The sequence below is a fragment of the Cheilinus undulatus genome, linkage group 5 (genome assembly GCF_018320785.1).
Source record: "Cheilinus undulatus linkage group 5, ASM1832078v1, whole genome shotgun sequence".
Classification (NCBI taxonomy): domain Eukaryota; kingdom Metazoa; phylum Chordata; class Actinopteri; order Labriformes; family Labridae; genus Cheilinus; species Cheilinus undulatus.
In genome coordinates this window covers 19,477,703-19,496,934 of record NC_054869.1, presented here as the reverse complement: position 1 = coordinate 19,496,934, position 19,232 = coordinate 19,477,703, and the positions used below count along the sequence as shown (strand labels likewise).

General features: G+C 40.0%; 3 protein-coding genes across 4 annotated transcripts; 1 reads left to right on the top strand and 2 right to left on the bottom strand.

Moving 5' to 3' along the window:
- Nucleotides 1–897: 897 nt before the first annotated feature.
- On the top strand, nucleotides 898–18,593 carry nol6 (nucleolar protein 6 (RNA-associated)). Of its 2 annotated transcripts, none has more exons than XM_041787654.1 (26): nucleotides 898–1,038; nucleotides 1,250–1,453; nucleotides 1,538–1,654; nucleotides 1,763–1,942; nucleotides 2,062–2,230; nucleotides 2,376–2,510; nucleotides 2,600–2,763; nucleotides 2,879–2,999; nucleotides 3,866–3,924; nucleotides 4,021–4,122; nucleotides 4,219–4,334; nucleotides 4,432–4,609; nucleotides 4,793–4,915; nucleotides 5,304–5,452; nucleotides 10,612–10,687; nucleotides 12,118–12,258; nucleotides 13,037–13,154; nucleotides 13,439–13,593; nucleotides 13,707–13,870; nucleotides 14,049–14,201; nucleotides 14,309–14,406; nucleotides 14,574–14,698; nucleotides 17,023–17,112; nucleotides 17,216–17,416; nucleotides 17,943–18,044; nucleotides 18,220–18,593. In XM_041787654.1, exons 1-26 carry the CDS (start codon nucleotides 1,000–1,002, stop codon nucleotides 18,367–18,369), a joined length of 3,429 nt encoding a protein of 1,142 aa, XP_041643588.1. In that variant the 5' UTR covers nucleotides 898–999; the 3' UTR covers nucleotides 18,370–18,593. The 2 variants fall into 2 exon arrangements, with proteins under 2 accessions (XP_041643588.1, XP_041643587.1); XM_041787653.1 differs by having other exon boundaries at nucleotides 2,376–2,513.
- Nucleotides 5,460–10,594, bottom strand: LOC121509881 (E3 SUMO-protein ligase ZBED1-like). Its single transcript, XM_041787655.1, has 2 exons — nucleotides 8,921–10,594; nucleotides 5,460–8,786 (listed from the first exon to the last, which is right to left on the bottom strand). Exons 1-2 carry the CDS (start codon nucleotides 10,418–10,420, stop codon nucleotides 8,253–8,255), a joined length of 2,034 nt encoding a protein of 677 aa, XP_041643589.1. The 5' UTR covers nucleotides 10,421–10,594; the 3' UTR covers nucleotides 5,460–8,252.
- Nucleotides 14,889–15,554, bottom strand: LOC121509882 (cocaine- and amphetamine-regulated transcript protein-like). The gene is made up of 3 exons (XM_041787656.1): nucleotides 15,378–15,554; nucleotides 15,147–15,230; nucleotides 14,889–14,996 (listed from the first exon to the last, which is right to left on the bottom strand). The coding sequence occupies exons 1-3, from the start codon at nucleotides 15,522–15,524 to the stop codon at nucleotides 14,889–14,891; spliced, it is 339 nt and encodes a 112-aa protein (XP_041643590.1). The 5' UTR covers nucleotides 15,525–15,554.
- Nucleotides 18,594–19,232: the final 639 nt, after the last annotated feature.

The window sequence follows — 19,232 nt, the reverse complement described above, 5'->3', positions numbered from 1 at the left end:
ATATGAATATGGTGTGCCTTGAGACTACGACTTGATCTTGGGTGTGCGTGGGCAAAAACATTTTGAAAACCACTGACCTATTGATATCGACCAACATAGCCTTAATGGGAGAAACTCTGGTGGTGGAAGCAGTACATGACTATTGCACTCAAGTAAAGTTCAGTTACTTTCATTTTATTTTTAAGATTTATTCTTGAGATTTTTTGCTCTTTACAATTAAGTATGGAGGTTTTTTAACTCAACATATGATGCTTTTTACAATGTAGTGAAGTACAATACTTCCCCAAAAACATACTTAAGTAAAAAAAAAATCACTGATTTTATAAGGTTCTCAAAAGGTAGAAGTACTCTTAAAAGCTACCTAGTTTAAGTAAATGTATTTAGTTACTTTCCACCCCTGGGAAATACCTCTTAAAAATAACAATAACATACAAGTGAACGGCCGAAATCCTCCTAATCTATGTCAAGGTTATACTAATTCCCTTTCAAATATGTTCTACAACAACATTAATATTACCTTTTCTTTTCTGCAATGCAGGTTTATTGCAAGGCTAAACATTGCTGTTGGGCAGATGTAAACACACTTGGCACGATCTGTAATGACTTAAAATAAATAGATAATGACTACATAAAAACGATCACATTACGTGTCCTTTATGTATGTCCTTAATATTCAACCTAAAGCGATTTTAATATTGGAAATCCAGCTTGTACTTCGCACCTATGGTGTTCTTTACAAAAATTTAAACTACAGTACCCACCAGTAGCTTCAGAGTCTGACGCTGCAACCTAACTTGCATAGCCAACGTGACGCATTGAGACCAGCGAGCCAATCAGCAGTAGCTTTCACCGCCTCTGCACCAATCAGAGAAATATTTTGCTAAACAGCATGTTTAGTTGACCCTTTGCACATGTGAGAGCGTAATGGAGGGGAAGCAGTGTTGATCAAAAATACAAATAAAAAGTCGGGACTGCCATCACTTTGAAACTGGAGAAGACATGAAGAAGAAGCAGACAGTTGTAGAGGATCTCGAAGAGGTGAGATTTGTGACATATGTTGTCTTATGGCGGCTAAAAGGTTAGCTAAAACGCTGTGCAGACTACAGCCAAAAGTACACGTTTGTTGCTTTTTAGGCAATTTAACATAAACGTCTCTAGAAAAAGGCGCAATTAGACAAGTTTTCTTCACTATTGTCACCATTATTTCTTTGGTGTCTGTAGTAAATTTAATGTTTGTTATCATATACAGATGAATCCCTCAGACTCCTCAAATGAAGGGGAGGAAAATGAGGCTCCCAGTAAAGCCAAAAGGAGCAAACCAGCAGAGGAGGATGTGGTCTATCATCCGGTGAAGCTCTCTCGTAGTGATCTATACAGACCTCCCACAGCAGAGGAGCTCAACCAGCTGAAAGAAACAGAAAGCCTGTTTCACTGCAGTCTGATCAAAATGCAGGTAGGACATCTGACGTGACCATGAAAGAGCAGATAAAAGAAATCACATTCTGTGTAAATATCTGTAATCTGTCAACAATAACAGATGGAGGAGCTGCTGAAAGAGGTCTCCCTGTGTGAGCGTAGGAAACAACAAATAGACTCCTTCATTCAGGCAGTCACCAAGCTGCTTCAGACTGTACCTGAGTCACCTGAGGTTGAAGTATGTGGAACATAATTTGTAACCACCTATAGAGGCTTTATTCCATTTATTCAGATCTCCACAAGTGCACACACTGTCATCCTTAACTTGGTCTGATTTTGTATTCAGGTAAGTGACCTGTCATGGCTGTCTGGAGCAGTTAAGGTCCCATTCCTCTTGGTGCCCAAAACAACAAAGGGCAAATTCCACATGGCACCTCCTGCTTCGATTGACCTGATTGGCAGCTACCCTTTGGGCACTTGCACCAAACCACGCATCATAGTTGACCTGGCGGTCACAATCCCACCTGTAAGTCACCCGTTCCTCCTTTTGTATCTGATCACTTAGAGTCTCCAGGAAATGTGCTAAATATCTGCAATGTAATATTGACATCTGTGTATTCTCTCCACTCATCTCTTTGTTTTTAGGACATTCTCCACCCAAAGGATGCCCTGAACCAGAGGTATCCAAGGAAAAGGGCTCTCTACCTGGCAGGTCTGGCCCAGCACTTGATGTCCTTCTCTGACATTGGGACCATGCGTTATTCCTGTCTTCATGGGAACCGTCTCCGCCCTGTTTTGCTGCTGACTCCTCCAGGTATGACACTTTGTTTTCATCATATTTTACCCAAAACTCACAGCTTTTAAAAAAGCACTGAATTTAGTATTCATTGTTTTTTCATCAGTTTAACTGTATGATTTGAGTTTTATGAATAACTGTGCCATCGAATCAACTCATTCAGGTAAAGAAACAAACAGCTTCACTGTTCGTGTTCATGCCTGTCCTCCTCCTGGATTCTTCAAGCCAAGTCGTTTTCATCCTCAGAGGAATAATATTCGCACAGAGTGGTACACCGGATTGCAGACCTCCCTTGCTGGTAGTAGTGATTGTTACGACTTTTTAGCAGCACTTTTAATTCAAGTTTCATTATCAGGAGGATCAGTGTCTTTCTTGTTTTTGTTACAGAGAGCAGTGAACCTCCCACTCCACATTACAACAGCTCTGTTCTGGGGGATTTACTGCCCAGGGCTCACCACCAGTTTCTTTCGGCTGTCAGCTCCCAATGCTCAGCTTTTGGTGATGGGGTGGCTTTACTAAAAGTCTGGCTTCGTCAAAGAGAGCTTGACCTGGTAAGGAGGACTAAGATTGCTCTTTTACCTGTTGCGAAAAGCTTCCTTTTTGTTTTTTTTTTTCTTTTACCTTGTTCCATTCGTCTTTATTCATGTATCTCTCAATGTCTTTTAGGGCACTGGTGGTTTCAGTGGCTTCCTGGCTTCAATGCTGTTGAGTTATCTGCTGACCACTCACAGAATCAGTAACACCATGACAGCCTATCAGCTGCTTCGGAACAGTCTGAACTTCTTGGGTGAGAACTTTTTTTCTTAGTTGTATAGTAGCTCTAAAACATCTATACTGCAGTGTTAAATACCATATTTTTTGTGATGGAAAAATGAGGCCAAGATATATGATCACAGAACGTTTTCTACCTTTATGGTGACCAGTAAGATGCACAATTCAATTTGATAAAAGAAATTCATATTTTAGGTGAAAATAACAAAAAGAAGAAATACATGATTGCATAAATATGCACATCCATACTCCACATCACTAAGGCACCTTTTTATTTTATTACAGCATTCATGCTTTTTGGTTAGGAGTCTATCAGCATGGCCTCTCTCAGCAAAAAGCAAAATCTTCCTTCTCTTTCATGCAAAAATAGGTGAAACTGTGGGATAATGAGGGTATTTCCTGTGCACATTCCTCTTCAGGCAATACGATTTCCATACGATTCAGGGCTGTGCTTTGGCTGGGCAGGTCCAAAACTTCTATCTCACTCTGGTGAAGCCTTGTGTGCCATTGATTTTGATGTATACTTTGAGTCATTGTCGCACTGAAATTCCTCTCAACTTTCTAGCAAATACCTGAAGGTTTAATGCTAAAACTGATTAATATTTGGAAATGTTACTTTGTCCCTCCACCTTCACTAAAAACAGAGTTCCAGCTGAAGAGAAATGTCCCCAAAGCAAGATGCTGCCCTTAACATACATCACTGTTTTTGTTTTTCAATTGAACTGGATATGTTACAGGTAACAAGAAGGGTGGAAAAACCTACATATCTGTGCCTCATCTTTACACCACAAAAAATAAAACATTTTAACAGGGTTTTTTAGACCTTGTTAATCCACTGTGCATACTTTTTGAAGACTAAAACACCTTTTTTTCTTAATTTAGCATCAACAGATCTGACAGTGAATGGAATCAGCCTAGCAAAAGATCCTGACTCCACAGCTGTGAGTGGTCTGGACCGCATTATAAATGATGAACCTGTGAGCATACTGTCTTAGTTAATATTTATAGTTCAAGCTGTCTTTTTCTTTTCCTTGCAGCCATCTCTGTCAGAGTTCCACAGTGCTTTCCAGGTGGTGTTTGTTGACCCTTCCGGTCATCTCAACATGTGTGCCGACATGACTGCTTGTACCTACAAACAGGTAAGTATTCAAAAATGAGATGAGTGTTAAAGCAAAATTATTTTAACACAGACATCAAAAATGGGTCTTACTAGCTTAATTCATATTACTCCTCAGCTGCAGCATGAAGCTTCTGTGTCGATGCAGTTCTGGGACGACCCAACAGTGGACGGGTTCCACAGCCTCCTCATGACCCCGAAACCCATGATAGAGACAAGCGACCATGTCTTCCAGTGAGACTTCAATTATTTTTTTTTTCTTTTGAAATTCTAATTGAGTTCCCATCCTAATCCAGTCAATCCTGATGGTTTCTTCTCTTCCCCCTCTCAGGTTATGTGAGCTGGTGAAGCTTCAGTCCAGCTGTAAGAAGCTGAATCTTCTCAGTGAGCTGATGGACCACAGTGGAAACTATGTCCACACTGCGCTCCCTTTTATTCTGTTACTTCTTCAGCAAGGCCTAGGCCAAAGGATCAAGCTTCTTACGCACTCTCTGTCCCCAGATCCTGAGGTGAGAATGAGTGGCATTCGTAAATAACAGTTATCCATGCCAGGATTTTTAAACTGGCGGAGTCCACACTGAAGTTTCAAACTTATCTGGAAAGTAACATGGAGTAAATCTAATTAAACACTGTTGTACATTGTTGTTTAAATCTTTACGTCACTGAATTTGTTGAACATTTTTTCCTCACAGTGGTCTGTTGAGAATGAAGCTCCAAAACATAAAGCCCAGCCTCCCCTCTCCTTTGGTTTGCTTCTAAGACCGGATTTGGCAGCTTCTGTTCTGGAGAGAGGGCCTCCTGCAGACAGTCCTAAGGTAACCTCTGTTTTCTGTTCATATTTTCTATTAAATTAAACCTACATGGTCATTTATTTTTATCAGTTCAATATAAAACATGCTACAGAGAGGGGGCACTGTTTGTAAAAGTCTCTCCTCTAATATTGAACCATTTTACATTGCTGTTTGTTTGTACTCTTTATAAATTAACTTTTTAAATAATACACCAAATACAATGTTATGGTCAGATCTTTTTTTATTTCTAGGATGATTACAATTTGGGCTTTCACAAAGTTGGTCTTTTGCAACAGGCAAACTGTTTCTTACATCATTTTTTTTTAGAATTTTGAATATTTTAGACTTTCTTGTCACATGTGCACGGTTATGCTTGTAATGATTTAATTAAATAATGAATTTTCTCTCCCAGGCTGCTGAGTTCCGTCAGCTATGGGGCTCTCGCTCTGAGCTCCGTCGCTTTCAGGACGGTGCCATCACTGAGGCCGTGCTGTGGGAGGGAGAGAGCACATGCCAGAAGCGACTGGTTCCCAGACAGATTATCACACATCTGCTGCAGCTGTATGTATTTAATGTTGGCATAGCACACTCAGCATCACAGTATATATCACAGCAAAACTGGTAAACTTAAAGAGGGTAGTTTTCCCAGTGAGAGCACACTTACTTGGATAGTACACTAGTATAATGTAGCACTCTTTCTTGGAAACAAAACAGCAGTGATTTCCCAATTCAGAGTTTACATAATAGTTTGCATAACACCTGTGTTAAGGTAAGGCAGGTGTATCTAAAGGAGTAGACATGACTCTCCACTAGACATAATGGCATGCCAGATGTTCAATCTTAAATGCCAAGCATTTGAAGCCTACATGTTTTACATCAGATGTTGCTGATATAATTTTTACTACTGGCCGACTGTTCTAAACCAAGAGTCTCAGCCATCAAGTCACGTGGGGAAATGGGAAAAATAAGTCAGTGTTTCAATGTTGTGGACTACATTTGAGAGTGATAATCTTCAGCTGTGGGAAATAATGAAGAGACCACTTGGAAAAATCTCTGACCCAGAAAAAATGTAAACAAGTTTTTACTTGTATTTAAACAACAGAATACAAATGTTTTAACCCAGGACTCCAGAAGTCAATATTTGGAGAATAATCTGCAGTTTTCACACATGCCAGAAGCACCAATCTACTACATGGAGATGCATGTCGAGTATTTTCAACAAAGCCACTTCCAGCAGGTGCCAAGCTGAAAAGAGCAGATTGTCTAAGAAAAGGAGTCTGACTAAGAACACATGGAGCATGCAGTGCATTTCAAATGATAAGCAAATAATCATCATGAATTAACGGGCGCAGTAGGAGAGAGTGCACCGTCAAACAGATCAAAACGATGGCCTGGATGGAAACTGCTTTTGGGTACATGCTCACCACCAGCCTTTTACACTGCAGTTGGCTAAAAAAAAAAGCAGTTCAGCTTTGTTTATTGGCTTATCAGAATATGACCAAATCAGTCCTCCAATGTAAAAAGAGTGTTAATTTAGTAGAAACCAGAATAGAATGGCTTCCAGGCATATAGAGGTGCTGGTTTAAGGAAAATCTGGAGTGGTCCTGATTTTGGACATCAATTTAGAGAAATAATTTATCAGACACTTCCTATAGAGGGGTACCATGTTACTGGGCCAATTTTGCACCCAATTCCCCACTTTCCAACCAAAGTTAGCAAAGGCATGATAACCTGACGGCTGAAGATTATATTAACAGATTTTCCTGTGGTGTGAGGTGTGATAAGAAGGATTTTTAACCTCCCTGTTTTGCTCACAAGACAACCAGGGCTGCCGCAATTTAAAATGGTACATTTTAAACATATTCAATTTTTAAAATCAGAAATCCTGTTTTAAGGGGGAAAATGCCGAGGGAAGCAGAGAACTTTGTGGACTGTCATGTGATGCAGAGCTCATTGAGATTTTTAATTTCAATTAAGTTTCCCTGGTTAAATAAAGGTTAAAAGAAATACATTTTTAAAATAAGCTGACTGAAGAAGGAATTGTGACAAACAGACATGGCAATGATCGTTAACACAAAGCTTGATGGAATGAAATAACACTGATGGATCTCAGAAATGGAGAAACAACCTGATTTGCAGGTTTGTTTCTCCATGTCCTTTAAATTTGTGGTTCTGGTGGGTCTGGAGCCAAAAGTTAATGAATTACTGAAGACCTATGGACATGCATTCCTACATTTATTTTACCATGATAATGGGTATATTTAAATGTTTTCTTAACATTTCAACTCATTTAACTCCTTTTCTTGCAACAAGTCTGCTTTTCCCATGATAGTGGCAGTGATGGAAATGAACATTTTTGCCTTCCAGCCACCACGGCTGGTGAATTTAAAAAATCTAGGCTGCTTAGAGTTTCCATAGCAGTCAGGCCCTCAGCGCAGATTTGACTGCAACTAAACCTTAACTGAAGGCCAGAAAAATGTATTTTTGTATGAGCTCATATTTTGTTCTTCTGTTTGCTTCTGCACACGTTAAAGCACGTAGAAACCCTGGTTTTAAGAAGTGCTTTTTTTTTTTTCTTTACAGGGCTTACCAAAAGTTAAGACAACTTTAAGTTTCTTGCAGTAATTTGACTATTGGTTGGCTCTTTGGTCAGTGAGTATGTAGGTTAAATTAGCTCTGCTCATAAGTTCAGTAGGAATAAGCTGAAAGCTACGATCGTGTTTTTGCTGTTTACTGACACAAAATCCCTCTATTGTAGCTCACATTACAAAAACAAATCTAGAGAAGCACAATATGGAAATTTTTGCCAAGATTTAATGTGCCAATTTTTGCAATGCATTTTGGCTGATACCAATATCAGCACTGATATGCAATTGTAGTCCTGACCTTGAACTTGATTCCTTAAATTACACTTTAAAATTTAAACTACACACATTCATTCACATATATGGCCAATATGCCAATATCGATATGCAGATATTGTGCATCTAATTAAAACTGTTTAAACGAACCCTGAATGTTAAGACATGTTGACTTTATTAAATAAGCATAAGTGGTTTCTTTTGCCTCGCCTAACTTAAAAAATAGTATTTTTTAGGCCGTTGTTTGTATGCTGAAAGACATTGCATCTTTTTGTTTTCTTAATTAGTTTTCACTTTCCACAAATAAAATATCTTAATTATAATAGAAGTTTGGAAAAATGTTGTATACATTGAAACAAAAAATAGTTATTCAAACTCAAACCTATAAATAGTAGAATCAGGGAAAACCCATTAATAAGTGGTTGTATATAACATTAAAGGCAACAAATAGTTGCCTAACAGTCCTACAATAACTCCTTAATTATACAGGGTAATTTAGATTAAATGTTTCTGTTTACAAAGATCATCATGTCAACATGCTCTGGACTAAGTCTTGTACGTATTGTTGAATAAGTTTGTCCAGCCTCAGACAACAAAGATGGCAGTGACACCCCAGGTATGCACAGGTAATGTCTTGCCAGAGTGGCCAGTTTTGGGAATCTTGGTCCATTTACCCTCCACCAGTCCAGAGGATTTATGTCCAGTGAGGGAGCAATGTCTCTCAGGTAGTAATCTACCTGGGCCTCAGAGTCCGTAGCATAGGAAGAGCTGTAGTTGTCTCCCAGGAGCAACATCATGGTGTTTTTGGTGTCACTTCTTGTTTGTGAGGGCAAAGGTACCTGGCTAATACCAGGTGTTACCGGGGTCTCTTGCTGCTCGTCTTTTGTGATCACATCTTGTTTTGATACCAGTTCATGCAGTTTAACCTTTGCAGCCAGTCTTCCTGTCGGTGTAAGGAAGCTGAGATGTTTGTGGCGGGGGTCCAGCATGGAGGCGATCAGGGCTGGTTTCGAGGCGAGGTCGTTGGAGTCAACCTGTAAACAGTAGAGTAAATTAATATTATCAATTATGTAAAAGGAATGCAGATTACCATGATAAACATCATTCCTGTTTTGAAAGCATTTATATCAAGTTATTAAGAAGTATATTGTAAGAACAAATAGCATACCTCCATGTGATTTCTAAGTGACTTCTGAACCTTCATTTTGAACTCAGAGACTTGTTCAACATCATGCTCTTTGGGCACAAGGTGGATCTGAATGAGACTGAATGTGATCGGATAGATGTTTGAAATGGATACTTCTGTTTCTGCAGATATCACTGTAGTTGCCCATTTCAGTGTTGCCAGCACAGGTGTGAAACTCTCAATTATTTGCCAACAATCATCCCCAATCTCAAGAATCTGGGCTTCCTGTCTGTTGGTAAATGTGCGATCAGAAAGCACAGCTTTGATTGCCCACCGCTGCTCCAGTAACCGCTCAAACATGTCGCAAATTGTGTCCCATCTAGCTTTCTGTGATTGGATGAGCTTGTGCTGAGGCAGGCACATCTGAACCTGCTTTTGCACCAATGCCTCACTTGCCAGCAGGTTATGATTAAAGTGCTTGACTAGTTTTCCTGCAGCAGCAATGATGCGGACTATATCCTCGCTAAGCCCATCGTTGACTGCAAGCTGCAATGTAGTGGCAAAGCAAGTGGCGTAGTCCCATGTAACAGGGGGGCATGCAGGGGCTGAAAATATGTCCTCTGTGTTGTTGTGAACACACGCTGTCACTTTTCCAGCAAGACCCCAGTTATGCACAGTGTTAAGAAGGCTTTCCGTGATGCTGTCTGCAGAATTGTGGCTGTCTGATGATAGTTTGTGTGTCTGCAGCACAGCAGATCTCCCCTGCCAGTCTTCTGTTATGAATGAGCAGGAAACTGTAGTGTACCTCTGGAACTGAAGAGCTGTCCAGATGTCAACAGTGAGAGCAACTTTCTCCACCTTCCCCAGCTGCCCTATAAGCTCCTCTACCTTCTCCTGGAAATGGCCCTCAATAAGACGGGTAATATCCCCGGGAGATGGCATCTTATAGTTGGGCACAGTGTATGCAAGAAGGTCCCTAAAACCATCCCCATTGACCACACTGATGGGAAGCAGGTCCTTCTCTATCATTCTGCAGATCAGCTCAGTCACCTCTGCATGTGTTGCTACTGACACACCATCGTTAGGCACAGAGTCCGGGTGCTTGTTTTTAATGTGGTACATCATACTGGTAGTGCTGCTCTTGTATTTCAGCTTCGTGTCGCACAAAGTGCAGTGGACCTCGTCGTCCACTTTAATAAAAATGTCCCAAACAGAGCTCCGCTTCAGGCGCTTTCTCTCCCCATAGTCACGCTCGTGCTGGGCGCTTGTCATGTTAACGTTGGGTGACATGACAGACACCTGCATGATGTCTGAATTAGCCGTACTCTCCTCGTCGATACAATGGCCCCCGCAGATCACCGGTTTCTCGTCTTCGTCGGGGGGTGTTGGGGATGGATGGTACCTGCTCATGTGGTTTATCATGGAGCTGGTGGCTCCGCCGCAGTACTTCAGCGTAACCTCACATTTCGTGCAGCGAACAAAGCTCCCCACTTGTTCAAAGCAGTCCCACACAGAGCTCCGTCTCCTCCCGGAGCGCTTCATGTCTGTTGGATCCAAATGTTTTACTTTAGCCAGCTAGCTAGCGACATGTCCCCAGATGGGATTAGGGGGTCGTTGAACTAGTGACCCGTTTCATTTGACCGTCATGTAGGAATGTGCTGCTAATATGGTTGTTGATATGGCTTTGTTAAAGCCTCTTTTCTAAAAGGAATAACACATTTACTGTCCACTAGACATGCGGACATCCCAGAGTCCTGTGTGCGATATGTGGGGGCGATGGTGGATGACGTCATCAAAACGGGAAGTGAGGTAAATGCAAAATCTGTGCGATTTATTTTATTTTGATAAATATCAATTCAAAGCAAAGTCAGTGAGAATAATTTAGAATAATAACATTAGTATTATGTGTGAATCTTTTAGATGTAAATATGTGTATTGTTTACCTTGTTTACTGGCTCTTTTTTATTTAGCCTGCGGTGTCCTGTGTTCCTGTTTGAGCTACCCCTGAGTAAAAAACTCATTAATTATGCGACAAAACATTATACACTTCATATGCAGTGCATTCAGAAAGAACTCAAATCCACTTCACTTTTTTTTAAAATGTGTTGCTGCCTGATGCAACAGTTATTTTTTTTAATTCTCTTTAATCTACACTCTGTACCCCATAATGGCAAAGTGAAAACAGAATTTTGGAAAATTTGCAAATTTGAGAGAAAAAAAACCCTGAAGTATCACACTGGTTTAAGTATTAATACCTTTTGCAACAACATGTACCTTCAAAAGAAATCATACCTGCAAATGTTTAAGTTTTATAAAACAGTAGGTTGGGGGGGGGGGTCCAAGATATGGGTTTTGTTGAAACACTTGTTCCAGGTTTAAAGTTAGCTTTGAGTGAACACATGCATTGCTTTAGTTAGGACGCAAATTTCTTTTAGAAGAGGGTCTGGGGGTCCTCCCCCAGAAACTTTTGAGGTGTAACACTTTCTTTTATGTGTTCAGGGTTATTTTATGCACTACTTTGTCATGAAATTGTTTTTCTTTTTGTGGAGGAGAAGAAAATCAATTATGTCTGTTTAATTTAAATACTTTATTGTCATTTTTTGTCCTCCAATGAATTTTAATACTAGTGTCATCATTCCCAGGCTAATAATGCCTCTGCAGAAATTCTGATTTCTACTTTTTTTTTCTTTCTTTCTTTTGATTATCCAGGTGTGAGGAAAAAGGAGATTTAAATGACTGAAGTATTAGGCTGCAAGATTTAAAAAGTGAAGGGGTCCAAATACTTTCTGAATGACTTTATTTAGTATCTATTTCCTATAACATTGATAAGGATGTTATATGTTTTAAATTACCCTTATATATGAATTATGTACATTCTTGTTGTCAGTATTCATTATCTTGTCTGTTAAAGTGTATGGTCAATACTCCTTATCAGATGTGCCATCATTAAATGAGGGGAAACATATTTTTGCTTCTCTGCCCTTGGAATATTCCACAGCTCTTATTAAACTCACCACAATTATTCTCCTGATTCTCAACTAATCTTCTGATGAATGTAACTACTTAAACCTTTCTGTGCTCATCTCTGTTGGTTAGATTTATTTGTCTGCTTGTTTCTTTATGCCTTTATCCTTTTTTAAATCTTCCATGGACATCAAAGAAATTTACACCATGCCTTTAATGATTCTTTAAGATTTAAGTAAAGATTGACTTGATATGTGTGACGTTTTTCTCTTTAGGTTCCTACTACTGGAGAGGAGGAGAGTTTACTGGTGGTTCAGTCTTATGATGACTTGAGTAGAAAACTATGGAGGCTGGAGGGTCTGCCTCTCTCCATCACAGCAGTGCAAGGAGCCCACCAGGCACTTAGATACACACAGGTAAAACCCCTACTTATTACCAAAAGTATGTTCTCATTAAGGTAGTGTCCGTTTATGTAGGTTTGTCAGAAAATATTTAATACCATCATAATGTGACTCCAGGACACTGAGGCAACAACGCTGTAATGAAGCCACCTCAAGGCATTCATATTGAAACCACAACCACAGTGTGTTATGTGCTTCTCACCTCGGTAACGCCTCTGTTTTTATGTCTGATGCCAAAGCAGAGTAGGGATCACTTTGCTCGCTCGCCTGCAATCACCAAGGCATGAATATTAAGGATGTACGATACTGGATTTCTGCCAATATCTGATATGCTGACATTTACAGATTAATTTTAGCTGATATCGATACCGATATTGAAATATGCTTTTCAGGCAAGAAATTTCAGTCCTTTTGGACACACTTTAAGGTTTGAGGATGACCAAGGAAACATACTTTAGTCCCTAAAATCACTTTCAAGTTTATAGAATGACAATATATAAAGAAAAATACCTCAGCTGACATAGGTCTGTTGGTTCAGCCTAAAACTCCACTAATTTATTAGTGTATATGGACAAAATTTACAGTCGATATATGCTGAAATACCCAGTCAAAATATCAGATGTAAATATCAGCAGAAATCTTGATATCTACCAATACCCATCGTGCATCCCTAATGAATATCATGCCTTTAAATGACACTGAATGAGCTAGTTGTTATTGCTAGTCTGAGTAAGGTTTGTATATTGTTGATTTGGCTGATAGCAGTTTTAACATTTAATCTGTGCCTTTGCAGGTCTTTCCTCCTGTGCCACTGAAGCTGGACTACTCCTTCTTTGACAGAGACAAGACTAGCAGATCATTAGTGCCAAAGGACGGAAAACCCTGTCCAGCGTACATCACTCCTATCACAGGTAAAGTGCATCCGTCAGCAACTAGTTTTAGCTAACTCTTATTTAATCCAGAGAAGAAAACATCTACATTTGTTAACTCTTGAGATGTCTTCCACTGATAGATGAAAATGTCACTCTTAATTTCACATGCCCTTTTTGTGGTTACATGCATGTTCTGTTTAATCTACTTTAACAAACTGGAATGAAAACTGGTAAAACTGCTAAGCAGCTAAATTCTAACGTATTTATTACAGCTGTTGACCATGCAGTTCTCACACAAATATTTTACGATCTCTTTTTTGCAGTGATCTGTCACATGGAAGGAAGCGGGAAGTGGCCACATGACCGCCTCGCCATCCGTCATATACGAGCTGCTTTTCATATCCACCTGGGCGAGTTGCTCAAGAAGCATCATAATTATACATGCAGACCTTGCCCCACACACCTGGATGTTTTGAAGGTACTTCAGAAAACATTTTTTGTCTGTTGTGCAAGAGCTGGCATAATCTCATTTGTAAACACTGTCATTCTCTTTATGAATACAGTTTTTTCTCCCTTTGTCTGTGTACCCAGGATGGTTTGGTGTTCCGCATCCAGGTGGCATACCACCGTGAGCCCCAAGTGCTGCGGGAGAGTTTGAATGCAGAAGGGCTGCTGGTTGTAAGGGACAATGAGGAGGCTCAGGCGCTGGAGATGGCCACCATACATAAGCCTCTACTTACAAGCACATTGCACGGGTAAGACTGAAATAAAAGTACAAAGTAGGCTCAGTGTGTGTGTACCCTTTGCATTTTTTTACCTCACATGTTACTCTTTGAAAATGTTGAGAACACTTGTTGTTTTTATTTTCACTGTTTCCCCATAGTCTCCGTCCTCTGTCTTATTTGCTTCATCTTATGTGTTTTATATTGGTAGGCTCCAGCAGCAGCATACATGTTTCGGAGCAGTGTGTCGTCTGGCCAAACGCTGGCTGGGGTCTCAGCTCTTCAGCGAAGACCTAACAGAGGACACAGCAGACCTTTTGGTGGCGTCGCTTTTCCTACATCCTGCCCCCTTTACGCCTCCAGGGTAACTTTCTGCTTTTTTATAATCATCTCGTGTGGATGTTTTTTTTCTTTTTACCTTTCTTTGTTCGTTCAGTAGGTCATGTGAATGAATTTCTCTGTCCTCCTCAGTTCTCCTCAGGTCGGCTTCCTTCGCTTCCTTCATCTGCTCTCTTCCTTTGACTGGAGGAACAACCCGCTGGTTGTCAACCTAAACAACCAGCTCACAGGCAAGCCCTCTCTCCCACACACACACTTCTTTTACCTCTGTGTCATACAAACAAATCGCCTCTGACCTCCTTCTATTTACACACCCGACATACTTTGACATCCTGCTCATATCCATCGCTGGGTCAACACCATGTTTGATTGTTGTTTCTTTCTCCGTCACGTGTAGCTGCCGACTACACAGAGATCAAGAACGACTTCATGTCCTCAAGGGAGTCTCTGCCCGTCATGTTTATAGCTACGCCTAAAGATAAAAAACTATCTTTGTGGACCAAGAGAGCGCCAAGTGTGCAGGTCAGTAGACACAGAAATACACGAACAGCTCACGGAACAACACATTTAATAAATTTTCTCTTTTATGAATAAAAAAATATTAAATATTACAGTTAGTGAGTTAATAGGAAACATGAGAACATCAGTTACTTAAACATTATTCTTTTAAATAGATTTTTTTTTTCGAGTTACAAATATAACAAACACAGAATCACAAACAACGATGTAGAAAAGAGTTGCACGTTCTTGGCAGGGAGCAGTCACAAAGTTTCCCAATCCTGGAGCCTTTCCTCAGAGCACACTGGTCCCCTGGATCGCACTGCAATATTAGGAGTTGATAAAATGAAGACTTATCATCATGTTTTCACAAGTGGAAAAGCGCTGAATATATAGCTGTGAATGAATCAACTTTAGATTGATGAATAAAGGGGCAAAAAGTTCAGGTGCACAGATGTGCTGGCTTACATACCAGAGGCAGAAAGCCATGCTTTTTCCTCAGAGTTGGAATTTGATTGTTTTGAAGCCTCTCCAAAACTTCATGCAAATCGTTGATCTAATAAAGCAGAAATTTTATAATTATAATTAAAATACCACAAATAGATAAAGAAGTGAACAAAACAGCGTTTTGACCTATATTTAGATATTTAGAAAGTTCCTGTTTTAAACATTGATGATTATCAGACTATCAGGTGTAACTCACCAGTTGCTTCTCATTGCTGTCCTCCCCTGTGGAATAATAAGGTAGATTTTTTGTTTTGTACTCCTCTGTTTGGACATGGCCGTAGCTGTACATGAGTCCAGTGGCACACATCAGTGCACAGAAAAGGTACACAAACCAGCTGCCCATGGTGCGTAGTTGACCCAGATAAGCTTCCTGTACTAGACCACCTCACTCCTCCAACAAGCCCAACATTAACAGTGAGCCTCTCCCAGCATCCTGCTTTATAAGCAGGAACATTGTGCTCTGTGACGTCCTCACAGAGACGTCATTGTGGACTTCATTTCGCATGTTTATTCATAAAGTTACAAATTATTTTCATTTTAACATCCACGGAGATTTTCACTTTGTCTTTTCTTGTTGCTTGGGTTGCAAATATCAATTTCCTGTGTAAATCAAATTTCTGCCTTAATGACTTCCAGAAGTGAGAAGGTGTTTCAAAAACAAACTGCTCACATGAGTGGATGTTGTGGCTCAGTGGTAGCTCAACAAGTTCTCTCAACTGACCACTAGGGAGCAGCTTGTTATGGAGTGAGTCAGATTAAAGGATGAATGCGTGCAATTTTATGTGAACAAAAAAGATGCTTTCTATACCTCAGAAATGTTAAGTAGCTCTGCACATTTTCATGATCTATAACTAAACCAGAAGGGGTTTCCAGTTCCTAAGTTTCATTTTATTCTTACATTTCCTTGAATTACTGACATTCTGAGAGGAGAGATTATTTATCATTATGTCAGAGTGTCGAATTAAATGACTTGGAAGAAAACTTATTCAAAAAAGGCCACATTCACCATTTAAATACCATAAATACTCAGAAAATTATAGGAGTGATGATATGATGTTGCATTCTCAACATAACAAGTAAACCAGGGGTCAGGAGTGTACTCCTGAACTCTGGGTTGATTTACCCTCAGATAAGAAACTCTAGGTTTCTGCCTCCAAAACAGCTGATTCAAGCTTGATCGAACAACTCTGAAAAGGTCTTCTCACAGTTTAGAGCATGCACCACAGCAATAAAAATTTAAAAAAGGAACAGTAGATAGCAAGAGGTCCTTATACTTTACCTCTCTTGAGCAAGAAATCCAGAGGAAAACATACAGTGGACATGCATGTTTTCTGGGGACAAAAGGTGCCACATGGAGAGTATGTTTGAGTATTAGAGCCACATGAAAGAAACAGATTAAAGAGTGCCCACCACCAGCCAAATAAAATGTTAAAGAATGATTTTGTGACTGTAAATGGCAAAAAATAAACCATGATTTTCTGCTTATTCCTACCAATTTTATGAAGCCACTCAGACCCTGAAGCTCTCTGACCAAAGAGCCTAGCCTCCTCTCTGACACGTGGCTTTCCTTTCATCGCATTAGTTAAAACCTCCCAATAAGAAGCTCATTGAAATGCTCTTGCAGCAATTCCTGGATATTGAGTGATTTGTGCTATAATTTCCCTCTGTGTCTTTATTTGTTGTTCTGGTTTTTTTGTTTGGTAAAGTTTCTATATGTCAACCTCAACAGAGGTCTTGTTTCAAATAACTTAGCAGTGTGGGAATATTTTTGGTGCTGGTTCATCAGGATAATCTGATCTACCATGTTTGACCATCTTATGATGTTTTTTGCGTGACTGTAGATGCTGCAGCGCATGGTGATGATGGCTGCAGAGAGTCTGAAGGTACTGGGACAGCAGCTGATGGACAGCAGCCAAATAGAAGATGTCAGGGTGGGTAGAAGCATTTCAAAGCTATCCTTCACTCGACACTTTATTCCTTCTGAAATGATCTGCTGTCTGATGATCTATGGTGCACCAATCTGTGTTTGCATAGGTGGTGATGCGTCCTCCTCTAGATGCCTATGACGTGTTGATCCACCTGAACCCAAAGCAGGTCCCCTTGCTCAGCCAAGCAGTGGACCCCCCAACTGTCACCTTCAGCAGGGGCGTCATGCCTGGCACCGTGTCGGCATCTGGAGGGGCCCTGCCTGTTATCGACTACAATCCTGTGTCCCTTTACCTGTCAGAGCTTAGAGTGAGTCCTGGAGTCTCCTTTTTTAAAAGAAGGGGTGTGAATTTATTAGCACCTTGTCAACACGTGACTTAAGAGAGGCTGTGAACAGTTCAGGTCTGGAGTTTATTGTATGGGACTTCCAGGAGCTTCCTGATTGCGAAAATTAATTACAGACCAGAGTGATACTGGGTGATATTTTGCTTTGCGTAGTCTTATAACCAGGTCTGATCCTTAATATAAGTAGATTTTATAAAGATATTGTTAATGTTTCTGTGAAACTTTCTGCTTTAGCAGCTCCTTTTTCTTCATGCACTCATGCACATGTCTGTCTGCTAATAGCATGAGAGGACTTCTGCTTCATTATGCATCTTCTTATACTTGTAAAGGGATACAGTTGTCAAAGAGGTACCCCTAAATGACTAAAAAAGTTTGATGATGCTGACCGTAGACACATAGTTTTGCTTTGAAACAAAAATCCACTTTTCCCTCTCTTACTACAAAATGTTTCATTTTGTCAGCTTGTATCCTAACCCTTATCTATTTCCAGGAGGCTTTTGGAGACATAGCCCTCTTCTTCTGTGATCCCTTTGGTGGAACAGTTATCGCGGTTGTGTGGAAGCCAAAAGCCTTCACCCCTGCACCCTTTAAGGTAAATCTTAATTTATTCATGCCCTTCATCTGAAATCATTCATGTGAGAGAGAACAGCCTGTTCACCTATTAACCGCTTGCTTTGTTCTACATATGTCTCCATATCTATCCCCCTCACGTGTCTACATCCATCACTGACCTTATGCTCTACTTTCTCCTCCATCACCCATCACAGACGTCACAGGTGTCTGCTCGGACCGTTCAGGTGACCGGGGACGACGCGAAAACCATTCCTAACGTCGAGGCAATTTTGGAGGACTTCCAGGTCATTGGAAAGGGTCTAGTCAAGTCAGTTGAAGCTAGGACTGAGAAATGGTCGTTTTAGAGGAGTGCAAATGGGCACGCCCACAGAACACATTACCAGGTATTTTACACAGCAGAAGATACCTTTTGTTTGTTTTTTTGCTCATCAAGTCAGGAAATATGAAACGGATGAATTTTGGACATTTTCTTAACAACTTACTTGTTTATAATGTTGCAGTTGAACAAAAGACATGTTTGTCTAGTGTAACCTGTATGCTGCATAATAAATGCATGTCTTCTCTTTGATTCTCCATTTCATTCTTTTGATGACTGTTTTTTGTTTTTTGTTTTTTTTATGAATCTGTGATAATATAAGCTTTTCACCCCAGAAGATGGAGTGTGTTATCCAGGGTTATTAAAGTCTGTTAAATGAAAAATATGTACTTAAAATAGCTGACATAATAAAAGCAAAACCAGTGATATACAACCGTAATTAAAGCTCCAGTGAAGAACTTCCAGTTTGTGTTGATTTGGTGCCCCCTATGGTAAGAGTTGATCCTTTTCAGATTTTATCCTGTACATGTGTAAACAGTGTTTCTTGACAGAAAACATTTTAATTTATTTCAGCTGGAAGTTCCCATTAACAGATGGATACACTGGCCAAAATAGGACATAAAAGATTAAAAATCTTTAGCCATGGTGTAGAAAGACCCTTAACTGTGTCAAGAAAATATCCCAAATTAATACACCACCATCCACCTTACTGAATTGCTGATGTCAGCGTGAATTAATATTTATAGGTGCATCTCAAAAACTAGAATATCATGAAAAAGTTATTACCTCTGCCAAGGAGGTTATGTGATCGGGTGGGTTTGTTAGTTTCTCAGCAACATAACTCAAAAAGTTATGGACGGATTTTGATGAAATTTTCAGGAAATGTCAGAA

Excerpts from the sequence above, each read along its gene's own strand:
- nol6 (XM_041787653.1), top strand. The coding sequence starts at position 1,000 with ATGAAGAAGAAGCAGACAGTTGTAGAGGATCTCGAAGAG. Across the intron at positions 3,925-4,020 it reads AAGATCCTGACTCCACAGCT|CCATCTCTGTCAGAGTTCCA; the intron begins GTGAGTGGTCTG and ends TTTTCCTTGCAG. Across the intron at positions 13,594-13,706 it reads CACACCTGGATGTTTTGAAG|GATGGTTTGGTGTTCCGCAT; the intron begins GTACTTCAGAAA and ends CTGTGTACCCAG.
- LOC121509881 (XM_041787655.1), bottom strand. The coding sequence starts at position 10,420 with ATGAAGCGCTCCGGGAGGAGACGGAGCTCTGTGTGGGACTGCTTTGAA. Across the intron at positions 8,787-8,920 it reads CACTTAGAAATCACATGGAG|GTTGACTCCAACGACCTCGC; the intron begins GTATGCTATTTG and ends TACTGTTTACAG.
- LOC121509882 (XM_041787656.1), bottom strand. The coding sequence starts at position 15,524 with ATGGGCAGCTGGTTTGTGTACCTTTTCTGTGCACTGATGTGTGCCACT. Across the intron at positions 15,231-15,377 it reads ACAGCAATGAGAAGCAACTG|ATCAACGATTTGCATGAAGT; the intron begins GTGAGTTACACC and ends CTGCTTTATTAG. Across the intron at positions 14,997-15,146 it reads AGCATGGCTTTCTGCCTCTG|TGCGATCCAGGGGACCAGTG; the intron begins GTATGTAAGCCA and ends CTAATATTGCAG.